This window comes from Terrapene carolina, unplaced genomic scaffold (assembly GCF_002925995.2).
Source record: "Terrapene carolina triunguis isolate 2854851 unplaced genomic scaffold, T_m_triunguis-2.0 Scaffold51, whole genome shotgun sequence".
NCBI classification, from domain to species: Eukaryota; Metazoa; Chordata; order Testudines; family Emydidae; genus Terrapene; species Terrapene triunguis.
The window spans coordinates 436,963-449,468 of NW_020664402.1; the positions used below are offsets into that span (position 1 = coordinate 436,963).

Below are 12,506 nucleotides of genomic sequence, written 5' to 3' on the forward strand. Positions count from 1 at the left end.
CCCTCTTCACTAAGCAGTGGGCCTACCCTGTCTTTGGTCTTCCTCTTCCTTCTAATGTATTGATAAAAAGCCTTCTTGTTCCCCTTTATTCCCGTAGCTAGTTTGAGCTCATTTTGTGCCTTGCCTTTCTAATCTTGCCCCTGCATTCCTGTGTTGTTTGCCTATATTCATCCTTTGTAATCTGTCCTAGTTTCCATTTTTTATATGACTCCTTTTTATTTTTTAGATCATGCAAGATCTTGTGGTTAAGCCAAGGTGGTCTTTTGCCACATTTTCTATCTTTCCTAACCAGCGGAATAGCTTGTTTTTGGGCCCTTAATAGTGTCCCTTTGAAAAACTGCCAACTCTCCTCAGTTGTTTTTCCCCTCAGTCTTGATTCCCATGGGACCTTACCTATCAGCTCTCTGAGCTTACCAAAATCCGCCTTCCTGAAATCCATTGTCTCTATTTTGCTGTTCTCCCTTCTACCCTTCCTTAGAATTGCAAACTCTGTGATTTCATGTTCACTTTCACCCAAGCTGCCTTCTACTTTCAAATTCTCAACGAGTTCCTCCCTATTTGTTAAAATCAAGTCTAGAACAGCTTCCCCCCTAGTAGCTTTTTCAACCTTCTGAAATAAAAAGTTGTCTGCAATGCAGTCCAATAATTTGTTGGATAGTGTGTGCCCCGCTGTGTTATTTTCCCAACATATATCCGGATAGTTGAAGTCCCCCATCACCACCAAATCTTGGGCTTTGGATGATTTTGTTAGTTGTTTAAAAAAAGCCTCATCCACCTCTTCTACCTGATTAGGTGGCCTGTAGTAGACTCCTAGCATGACATCACCCTTGTTTTTTACCCCTTTTAGCCTAACCCAGAGACTCTCAACACTTCCATCTCCTATGTCCATCTCTACCTCAGTCCAAGTGTGTACATTTTTAATATATAAGGCAACACCTCCTCCCTTTCTCCCCTGTCTATCCTTCCTGAGCAAGGATCCATCCACACCATCCACACCAACATTCCAATCATGTGTATTATCCCACCAAGTTTCAGTGATGCCAACAATGTCATAGTTGTATTTATTTATTAGCACTTCCAGTTCTTCCTGCTTATTACCCATACTTCTCGCATTTGTATATAGGCATCTAAGATACTGGTTTGATCTTTCCTCCCAGTTTTGTCCTGACCCTCCTTTTTCTCTGCCAATATAGCCCACACTCCCTCTCATTTCCGACCCATCTCCCAGGTCTCCATGTTCCCCACTTACCTGCGGGCTTTGCTCACCTGTCCCCGTCGAACCTAGTTTAAAGCCCTCCTCACTAGGTTAGCCAGTCTGTGTCCAAATAGGGTCTTTCCCCTCCTTGAAAGGTGAACGCCATCTCTGCCTAGCAGTCCTTCCTCAAATAGCATCCCGTGGTCTAGGAAGCCAAAGCCCTCCTGGCGACACCATCTTCGCAGCCAGGCATTCACCTCCATGATGCATCTGTCTCTGCCCGGGCCCCTACCTTTGACAGGAAGAATCGAAGAGAATACCACCTGCGCTCCAAACTCCTTCACCCGTACTCCCAGAGCCCTGTAGTCACTCTTGATCCGCTCAGTGTCACACCGCGCAGTATCATTTGTGCCCACATGGATGAGTAGCATGGGGTAGTAGTCAGAGGGCTGGATAATCCTCGACAACGCCTCCGTAACGTCTCGGATACGGGCTCCCGGCAGGCAGCATACCTCCCGAGATGAAATGTCAGGGCGACAGATGGGCGCCTCCGTCCCCCTCAGCAGAGAGTCTCCGACCACCACTACCCTACGTTTCCTATTCGCAGTGGTGGCAGCAGACCTCCCAGCCTTAGGGGTACGAGGCTTCTCCTCCTTTACTGTAGGGGGTGATGCCTTCTTTCCTGTATCAAGAAGAGCATAACGATTACCTATTACCACAGCAGGAGGGTTCGGAGCAGGGGTGGAGTACTGCCTGCTGCCAGAAGTAACCAGCTGCCAGTGTCCACCCTGAGCCATCTCCTCCTCCACCAGTGGTGTATCAGCAGTCCTGTGTACTGGGACAGCTACCTCAGCTGTCTCCACATGGACACTGTCCAGGAATTGCTCGTGGATTCGGATGCTTCTCAACCTAGCCACCTCCTCCTGTAGCTCTCCCACCTGCTGCCTGAGAGATTCCACCAGCAGGCACCTTTCACATTGGATGGTCCCCCCAGCCTGGATATCAGTAAGTGGAAATTGCAAGTTACAGTCTCTGCAAAACCACACCAGGATCTGGGTAGAAACATCCATGCTCAGGCGCTCTGTCTGGCTACAGGCACAGGTGGAGGAGACAGAAACAGTGCTGGCACAGGTGTTGCGGGTCTTCCTAACCATCGCAAGCCTCCCTCTGTCAAACTCTCGTCTGCAGCCCCCTGTCCGCCCAAAAGGGTGCTGTATTGCTCCTCCTTCACCTGGAGAACTCCCTTGCGAAACTCCCTGTTAGCAGCCCCTGTTCGCATCTCTCTCCATTCTGAAAACTGATAATTTATTCCTACCCTTTGTTTCCTATCTTTTAACCAGTTACTGATCCAAGAGAGGACTTCCCTCTTATCCCATGATGGCTTACTTTTCAAAAGTCAATTTAAATTAAATACATTTTTTAAAAAAAAAATTATATTTTTTTCAGAAATCTAGCCCTGTTATGTGTTTTGGTGTAACTTGCATTATCCTAACAAAACATTTACTTTATTTATATCTCTTTTATATATCTCATTGGCCCTGACACACACACACACACCCCCCCCGTAAATTCGAACACCCCCCCTAATTTCAATTCCTGAAGAAACCACTGCTCTAGATCCCCTTCTCTGCCCCCCTGGACCAGCCCATCCCCCATCTATCTCCACATGCACCCATCCCCCCACCCATCCCTTCCCTCGCTCACCCATGCCCCCCTCCTCATAGACTCATAGACTCATAGACTTTAAGATCAGAAGGGACCATTATGATCATCTAGTCTGACCTCCCGCATGATGCAGGCCACAAAAGCTGACCCACCCACTCCTGGAGTAATTCTCTCCCTTGACTCAGCTGTTGAAGTCCCCAAATCATGATTTAAAGACTTCAAGTCGCAGAGAATCATCCAGCAAGCGACTCCTGCCCCATGCTACGGAGGAAGGAGAAAAACCTCCAGGGCCTCTGCCAATCTACCCTGGAGGAAAATTCCTTCCCGACCCCAAATATGGCGATCAGCAGAACCCCGAGCATGCGGGCAAGATTCTCCAGCCAGACCCACATTGACCATTGATACTAATTACCAGCGATGGCACGTTATTGACCTATTGACTAAAATCACGTTATCCCATCAAGCCATCCCCTCCATAAACTTATCAAGCTTAATCTTAAAGCCAGAGAGGTCTTTCGCCCCCACTGTTTCCCTCGGAAGGCTGTTCCAGAACTTCACCCCTCTGACGGTTAGAAACCGTCGTCTAATTTCAAGCCTAAACTTCCCGACGGCCAGTTTATATCCATTTGTTCTCGGGTCTACATTAGTACTGAGCTGCCCAAGTCAATCCTGCCAGAAATCTTTGGGGTTTCTCCTTCCCCAGCCCCGCTCCCCCATCTTCTGCGGCACTGTAATTATAACAACCCGGACTAGTGGGGGGCTGGTGGGGGGGGTGAGGGTGGATCTTGCCGAGGCAGGGGGCTGGGAAGGGCCCGGCACAGAAGTTAAACATTGACGGCTGGGAAAGGTCAGGTCCCTGCGGGTGCAGATGCCAGCACCACCCTTCCCAGCTGATCCCCCAGACTCCACGCCATGGGGCAGCCCTGGGAGCCACGCCCGCAGGCACCTGGCCTCTGCCACCAGCCCCCAATGTTTAACTTCTGCGTGGGGCCCTTCCCAGCCCCCCACCTCCTCGGGGTGTGGGGGGGGACGTGCCAGGCCACGGGGGGCTTGGGCAAAGACATGAATCCCCCACATCTTGGCTTAGACTGAACATTGGGGTCAGTGCCAATGTCTGCTGGTGCCCCTCACTCCTGACTCTCAGCCCCTGCTAGCCCAGCCCTGGGCTCCCTCCAGCTCTGCTGGTGCCCCTCACACCCAACTCGCAGCACCTGCTAGCCCAGCCCTGGGCTCCCCGAATGGCTCTGTCTGCCCCCACAGTTCAGCTCAGGATTGGCTGGGACCTGTGGGGGTGGCTGGAACCGGCTGGCTCACAGGAGGGGGATCTGTCTGCAGGGCTGTTTGGGGGGACTTGAGGCATGAAGGGGCAAATCCCCATACAGGGCAACGGCCCCTGTGACATGAAATGCACCAAGGCAAATCCAACGGGGGCATGAATTTAAAGGGACAGCACCAGGATTCTCCTCCACTTCCCCCATTGGCTGGCCAAGGCAGGGGAAAGGGCGGGTCAGGCCCTGATTTGTTAATTACCCAGCGATGACAGCACACAAATGGGTTTTATAGTGTAATCCCCAGCCCCAGGTCAATGCCAGCCTGGTCAGTTTCCATTTGGCTTCTCGTCAGTTTCACTTTGTAGCTCTCATGCTCCAGCCCCTGCTGTGATGTTTGGATTGCAATCAGGACAAGGGGGTGGGTCAGTCGGGCTATTTTAAATTCCAATCTGTTTCTGCTAAACCTAAATTTGGGGGCTAAGTATGACCATGTGCTCAGAATATGTGAGCACAGGGAGAGCATGTGGGTGTGCACTGGCATGGTACATGGAGGAGGGCAGGTGTTTGGGTGTGCAGTGTCTATGCCCAGTGGGGGAATTATGCATGCGGGAAGGATGGGTATGTGGAGTATGCCCAAGTGTGGGTGTTGTGTGCTCGTGTGGTGTGCAGCGTCTGAGTGTTGCATGCTGCAGGTATAAGAATGGCCATACTGGGTCAGACCAAAGGTCCATCAAGCCCAGTATCCTGTCCTCTGACAGTGGCCAATGGCAGGTGCCCCAAAGGGACTGAACAGACAGATTATCATCAAGTGATCCATGCCCTGTCACCCAATCCCAGCTTCTGGCAAACAGAGGCTAGGGACACCATTCCTGCCCATCCTGGCTAATAGCCATTGATGAACCTATTCTCCATGAATCTGTCTAGCTCCCTTTTGAACCCAGTTATAGTATTGGCCTTCACAACACCCTCTGGCAAGGAGTTCCAGAGGTTGACAGTGCGTTGCGTGAAAAAATACTTTCTTGTGTTTGTTTTAAACCTGCTATCTATGAATTTCATTTGGTGGCCCCTTGTTCTTGTATTATGAGGAGTAATTAACACTTCCTAATTTACTTTCTCTATACCACTCATGATTTTATAGACCTCTATCATATCCCCCCTTAGTCACCTCTTTTCCAAGCTGAAAAGTCCCAGTCTTATTAATCTCTCCTCATACAGAAGCTGTTTTATACCCCTAATCATTTTTGTTGCCCTTTTCTGAACCTTTTCCAATTCCAATATATCTTTTTTGAGGTGGGGCGACCATATCTGCATGCAGTATTCAAGCTGTGGGCATATTTTGACTGCCGCTGCACATTGAGTGGATGATTTCAGAGAACTGTCCACAATGACTCCAAGATCTCTTTCTTGAGTGGTAACACCTAATTTAGACCCAATCATTGTATATGTATAGTTAGGATTATGTTTTCCAGTGTGCATTACTTTGCATTTATCAACATTAAATTTCATCTGCCATTTTGTTGCCCAGTCACCCAGTTTTGTGAGATCTTTTTGTAGCTATTTGCAGTCTGCCTGGGACTTAACTATCTTGAGTAGTTTTGAATCATCTGTAAATTTTGCCACCTCACTGTTTACCCCTTTTTCCAGATCATTTATGAATATGTTAAATAGAACTGGGCCCAGTACAGATCCCTGGGGGACACCACGATTTACCTCTCTGCATTCTGAAAACTGATCATTTATTTCTACCCTTTGTTTTCTACCTTTTAACCAGTTACCAATCCATGAGAGAAACTTCCCTCTTATCCCATGACTGCTTATTTTGCTTAAGAGCCTTTGGTGAGGGACCTTGTCAAAGGATTTCTGAAAATCTAAATACACTATATCCACTGGATCTCTTTTGGCTGCATGCTTGTTGTCCCCCTCAAAGAATTCTAGTAGATTGGTGAGGCATGATTTCCCTTTACAAAAACCATGTTGACTATTTCCCAACAAATTATGTTCATCTATGTGTCTGAACATTTTGTTCTTTATGATAGTTTCAATCAATTTGCCCGGTACTGAAGTGAGGCTTACTGGTCTGTAGTTGCCAGGGTCACCTCTGGAGCCCTTTTTAAAAATTGGCATCACATTAGCTATCCTTCAGTCATTTGGTACAGAAGCTGATTTAAATGATAGGTTACAGATGACAGTTAGTAGTCCTGCAGTTTCACATTTGAGTTCCTTCAGAACTCTTGGGTGAATACCATCAGATCCTGGAGACTTATTACTGTTTAGTTTATCAATTTTTTCCAAAACCTCCCCTAATGACACCTCAATTTCCTCACTAGGATTTAACTTCCACTTTTTAAAGAATGCCTTTTTGCCTCTCACTGCTTCTTTTACTTTGTTGTTTAACCACAGTGGCTCTTTTTTGGTTCTCTTATTATGTTTTTTAAATTGGGGTATACATTTAAGTTGTCACCCATCCCCGGGGGGGTGAGGGTGACAGACAGGCTCCACCCCGGTGCGTTCTTTTTACTTTATTAAAGTCTCTTCTGTCACTGCCATTTCCTGCCCAGACTCCCTGGTTCATAGATCTGCCAACTGTAAGGCCAGGAGGTACCATTGCGACCATGCAGTCTGACCTCCTGCATAACCCGGGCCAGAGAACCTCACCCAGCAATTCCTGCATCAAGTCCATATCTGGTGGTTGAGCTAGACTGGCTCTTCCCACCAGCCTCAGGGGTGGGAATCTGCACTGTCCTATGGGGAGGTGAAAAGTCCCATCTGAGCCGTGGCTGAGGCTCCTGGCATGTTGCCTTGGCCTGGCATCACCAAAGTTCTGTCCCCACGCCTGCCAAGTCATGCTGCAGCAGTGGGGGCCATCCGTGGGCTCCAACTGAAGTCAGTGCTCTGGTAGCACGGAGGCTCCTAGACGGCGCTTTGTTCCTCCTGCCCATTGATGGTGACACTGGCCTCGGTCATGGAGCATGGCAGCTGCTCGGTGCCGAAGGGGCGCCGGCAGCGCTGGGCCGTGGCGCTGCCCACTTGTGGGCTGTAGACAGTGGAGGTGAGCTCCTGGCTGGGCAGGGCAGTGCCCGCACGCAGCGCCCTCCACCTGGTGATGAATCTGCAGTACCTGCGGAGAGGGGGACACAGTCACTCTCACATGGGCAGCCAGGGTGCAAGGGGGCCGGGGGGGGGGACACAGGCCAGAAACTAAGGATCTCCCTGGAGCCCAGCCCCAGCAACTAACGCCACTAAGAGCATCTCACTGGCAGAGGGTGTGCCAATGCCCAAGCTGCCTGTATGGCATGGGCACAGCTTGACATCAGGGCTCAGGCAACACAGCAGGAAGATGAGTGTCCAAGAATGGAGTGGCGACAGTGCCTGGGCAGAGAAAGGGTCTGGTTGGGAGGGGGAGGATCTCACCAGCCTGGGGGCAGAGGAAGGTCAGAGTTTTTTGTTTGACACAAGAAGCAGTGCTGCCCCTTGCACCCAAGGCTCCTGCTCCTGGCCCTTTGTGGCACCAATGGGCCCATGGGGGGTGGGGGGAGAGTTAACGTTCCTACTCCAGCCGGCCCTGGCAAGCAAGCTCTCTATGCAGGAGGAGGCTGTTATGCAGGGTGCCAACAACAGGAGGCAGCACAGCAGGCAGCGGACCCTGGCATGACGGACCCCGATTGCCTGGTGGGAAGGGGCTGGGAGCTATAGTGGGACGCGCAGTCCTGGCTGAACTCCCCCAAGCAGCTGGGTTCACCCCCAATCCTGACATTTGCTCCAGCCGGAGATGTGGGGCTCATAGAATGGGAGCCCATGGACCAGCAGGGCTCTGTGGGAGGAAACCCAAATCCCCATTACCCCAATCCCTCAGGTACCACGAGGGCAGAGTGATCCCCTGGGCTCGGGTCCCTGTCCAGACCCTGAGCTCTGGCTGCTGGCTCTGCTGAGATGTGGCAGCTAGCAGGAGCTGCCCAGGTGCAGGCTCATGTGCCGGGTGTGAAAGGACAGAGCAGGCTGGCACTAGACTGGCCTGGGGAGCAGAGAGAGCAGGGGAGAGTGGGGTTACTATGCAGCTAGCGCCACACACACCCGCTTTGCAAACCAGCCAGGGTGCAGGCAGGGAAGGGGCAGACTGTGGGGGAGATGGCAGGAACAGGTGAACTGTGACCCCCAATGGCTGGGCATGGGGGGTGCAGGCCAAGGAAGGCACTGGGGAGACACTGAGCTGGAGGTACTGGTGGCTTGGCCCAGGAGAGGCAGCAAGTGTGTGTGGGGGGGTGTCATTCCAGGGATGGTGGAGTGGTGGAGCTGGGCACTATCTGTGGGGAAAGGGGGATTTGGGGCAGAAGGGAGGGGTGGATGGAGGAGCAGAGGGGAGGACCCCAGGGGCCTCCGATGGGGGAAGGACTGGGCAGAGAGTCAGAGTCAATGGGGGAGCAGAACCCACGAGGGCTGGGGATTTTGGGGGCAGGTCAGCAAGGGGACGGGGCAGATCTCAGGGTCTTCCATAGGCTTCTGACACAGGGGAGGGCAAAAGGAGGCCTGGGATCAGAGGTCAGGGGCAGCTCCCAGACAAGGGCAATTCTCCAGACTTGGGGGATTGGAGTGAAACTTCAAAAGCCCTGAGTGAGGGATGGCCCTGACCCCCGGGGCTCACCGCCCACCCCGGAACAGGGCCCAACCTCCACGCTCATTGCCCACACCGGGAGTGGGGCCCGATCCTGGGCTCACTCACCAGGATGCACTCACACCCAGGGCCGACGAGAGGGGGGGAAGCTGGTACAAATTACCGGGGCCTGGCGGTCCGGAAGGGGGCCCGGGGCCTGGCTTCCCCCCATCTCGTTGGCCCTGTTTAGCCAGTCTGCCCTTGCTGGGGGACCCGAAAAAAAATTTTCACCAGGGCCCGAACCCGCTCTCGGCGGCCCTGCTCACACCTGGAGTGGGAGCTGGGCTATGGCCAGATGTGAGGACTAGAACAGGAGGTGGAGGGCAGCAGGGGTGCGTACTAAGGAGCTGCCTGGCTTTTGATCATCCCCAGCAAAGATCCAGGGATCACAGCCCTTGCAGTGGCTTCCTGAGGGGGGCGAATACAGGCTGTCCCCCCGGGGATCTGGATTGCAGGCAGGGCCGGCGCCAGGGTTTTGGCAGCCAAAAAAAAAAAAAAAAAAAAGCCACGATCGCGATCTGCAGCGGCAATTCAGCGGCAGGTCCTTCACTCCGAGCGGGAGTGAGCAGGGCGGCTCCAAGGTTTTGGCCGCCCGAAGCAGCCAAACAAAAACAAAACAAAACAAAACAAAAAAAGCTGCGATCGTGATCTGCGGCGGCAATTCGGCGGATGGTCCTTCGCTCCGAGCAGGAGTGAGGGACCGTCCGCCGAATTGCCGCAGAACAGCTGGACGTGCCGCCCCTCTCCGGAGTGGCCGCCCCAAGCACCTGCTTGGTAAGCTGGTGCCTGGAGCCAGCCCTGATTGCAGGGATGCAGGTTCTGTGCCTGACTTGGCCAGTAATGCAGGGCTGGGCTCACCCCACCCCCAGAGTACCTTCAAGGCCAGGCACAGGACACAGAGCCCTATCTCTGCACTGGGGTGGGGCAAAGCTGGATTGGGGGGGTTGCCCAGGAAGGGGGGCTGGAGACAGGGGTTAAATCATAGAATATCAGGGTTGGAAGGGACCTCAGGAGGTCATCTAGTTCAACCCCCTGCTCAAACAGACAGATTTTTGCCCCAGATCCCTAACTGGCCCCCTCAAGGATTGAATTCACAACCCTGGGTTTAGCAGGCCAATGCTCAAACCACTGAGCTATCCCTCCCGCAGGAGAAGTAGGTGGGGAGAGACATCAATTCCTGCCCCAGCCTGTAGGGGGGCCTGACGGAACCATGAGCATACCTGCAGCATCATCTCCCCCCCACCCCGGTCCCCTGATTAAGTCCCGTCCCCAGCAGCCCGTGCCCCGCCCGCACCTAGAGTGGGCCATCCGCTCGCGGAAGAACTCGGTGCAGAAGAGGACGAGGACGGGGCTGACGCAGCTGTGGGCATAGCTGAGGCAGATGGTGAACTGGTTCAGGTAGAAGGAGGCGACGGAGGGGGCGGCCGTCAGGTTGACCAGCTGCACCACATGAAAGGGTGTCCAGCAGATGAGGAAGGCAGTGATGATGGTGAGCGCCATGCGGGTGACTCGCCGGCTGCGGGCCGAGCAGCGTCGCTGCGCCCGGTGCATGGCCCGGAACAGGTGGTGCAGGGTGAGGGAGTACAGCACCGTGATCACCAGCAGCGGCAGGAGGAAGGCCGCCAGTGACTGGTAGAGCGTGTACCAGTATAGGCTGCTGGGGCCTGGCAGATCCATGAGGCACAGCTCCGTCTGGTTCTCCCGCTGCACCCGGGCGTACAGCATGGCTGGCGTGGCCATCACCAGGCTGCTGGCCCACACGCCGGCATTGATCAGGGCCGTACAGCGCAGCGTCCGCTTCTGGCCCACTGTGGACGAGTACACAACTGCCACGTACCTGGGGAGAGAGTGGCCATCAGGAGGGGCATGGGGCAGGATGGGGGGGTGAGGCAGGGAGATCTAGGGGTGACAATGGGGCTGGGGATGAGACAGCTGTTGTGCCCCATGTTTCAAAGAGGGGACAGAGTTCCCAGCTGCCCCAGCTTGGAGAGGCCAGGAAACAATGACCCAAGTGCTGATGCAGGGGGTCCCTACCCACAGGCCCTGAGCAGGGGGTGCAGACCCCCTACACCAGCTCAACACTATCTGAGGGAGCTGGGCAGGGGGGTTTGCTGGGGCTCAACTTCACCCCTTTCTGCCCTGCCACACCCCCACCTCCACCGGAGCCCTGCAGCCCCCATCCTCGTTTCAACCCTGCCCCACCCCCAGCTCCACCTGTGTCCTGCGGTGCCCCCCTCCCATTCCAGCCCTGCCACCCCCTAGCTCTGCCTCTATCCTGAAGCCCTCCCACTATTCTAGCCCTGTTCCCCCCACCTCCAGTATTCCAGCCCTGCAGCCATTCGGGCCCTGTGTGAGTTCAGCCTTTGGGGGCTTGTCCACCCCCCAGGGTTGCCCCAACCCCGCAGGCTACAGCCTGTACCATGGCTGCCAACACCGCAGCTGTGAGAGCGACACTAGCTGCCCAGAAGTAAAGTGACCATATTTTCCCAAAGGGAAAACAGGACACCCCATGGGGCAAGGGCTGTGCTGCAGAGCGTGCCCTGCTGCAGAGCGTGCCCTGGTGGGTACCTGTCCACGCAGAGCACGGTGACGATGGCCACGCTGGTGAACTGGTTGTTGAGGTCGAGGGTGGTGACAGCACGGCACAGAAAGTCCCCGAATATCCAGCCGTGCTCCTGGACAAGCTGGTGGATGATGAAGGGCATCCCCACCAGGAAGAGCAGGTCAGCCACGGCCAGGTTCAGGATGTAGACGTCCGACACCAGCTTGTGCTTGCAGCTCAGCACGATGGAGATCACCAGCCCGTTGGCCAGGATGCCGCAGCCGCAGATGAGGGCGTACACCACAGGCAGCACCAGTGACAGGGCCGGCCCCAGAAGGCTACCCCAAGCTGCAGACCCCTCGGTGTCCAGGGGTAGGGAGCCCAGCGGCTCCAGCTCACACGGCATCAGGGAGAGGTTGGGGGGCCCGGCATGCAGAGCGCCAGAGAAGATGTTCAGGCCCAGAGTGAAGTCACTGCTCCTGTCCAGCAGAGCAGCCACACCTGGCCCCAGGTGCGAGGCGTTGGCATGCCCCGAGTACTGCGGCATGGCCACTGCTGGGGCAGGGGGCACCCAGTGTGGGTCAGAGGGTGTCCAGGGATGGACCCAGAATGCACCAGCCCCTTCTCCTGCTAGCACTCGGGGCTGTGCTGCTGGCCCAGGAGGGGGCCCTTGGGAATGAGGGTGGCCCCTAGACGGGGACCCGTCAGCTAGCGTCCCCACGACGGCTCCCGGGCTAGCTGCTGCCCGCTCCCCCGGGCCGTCCCCAGGCGGCGGGGGGGGGGGGGTGGCGCCCCGTCACCCCCAGCCTTTAAAGGCACCGGGGGGACCCCAGCCTCGTTGAGTCCCGGATCCAGCCCACGGGAGCTGCGCGGCCAGACGACGCCCAGCAGGGCACCTTCCCCGGGGCACTGCGCTGCGCGGCTGGGCCCGATCCCCGCGGATCCGGAGCCACTTGCTCCTGCCCAGGAGCCGCCCCGGCCACTCACCGGTGCCTGGATCCCGGAGACCGCCCCGACCAGGCTGCGCAGGCTAACGGCGCCGGCGGATGGAGCCGCCCCCGCGCCCAGGGCTCGGCCAGAGGCTCGCGGAGCCCCAGGCTCTCCGGGACCCCCTTGGGGCTGGGCCCGGCCGGTTCCGCCTGCGGGGCCGGGGGAGCCGAGATCCGCTGAGCCGCTGCCCCCCCC

At 55.4% G+C, this 12,506-nt stretch overlaps 1 protein-coding gene across 1 annotated transcript; it reads right to left on the reverse strand.

The window, feature by feature from the left end:
* Nucleotides 1–6,649: 6,649 nt before the first annotated feature.
* On the reverse strand, nt 6,650–12,378 carry LOC112119363 (melanin-concentrating hormone receptor 2-like). Its single transcript, XM_026656820.2, has 3 exons — nt 11,348–12,378; nt 10,074–10,616; nt 6,650–7,249 (listed from the first exon to the last, which is right to left on the reverse strand). Exons 1-3 carry the CDS (start codon nt 11,866–11,868, stop codon nt 7,042–7,044), a joined length of 1,272 nt encoding a protein of 423 aa, XP_026512605.1. The 5' UTR covers nt 11,869–12,378; the 3' UTR covers nt 6,650–7,041.
* Between the last annotated feature and the right edge of the window lie 128 nt (nt 12,379–12,506).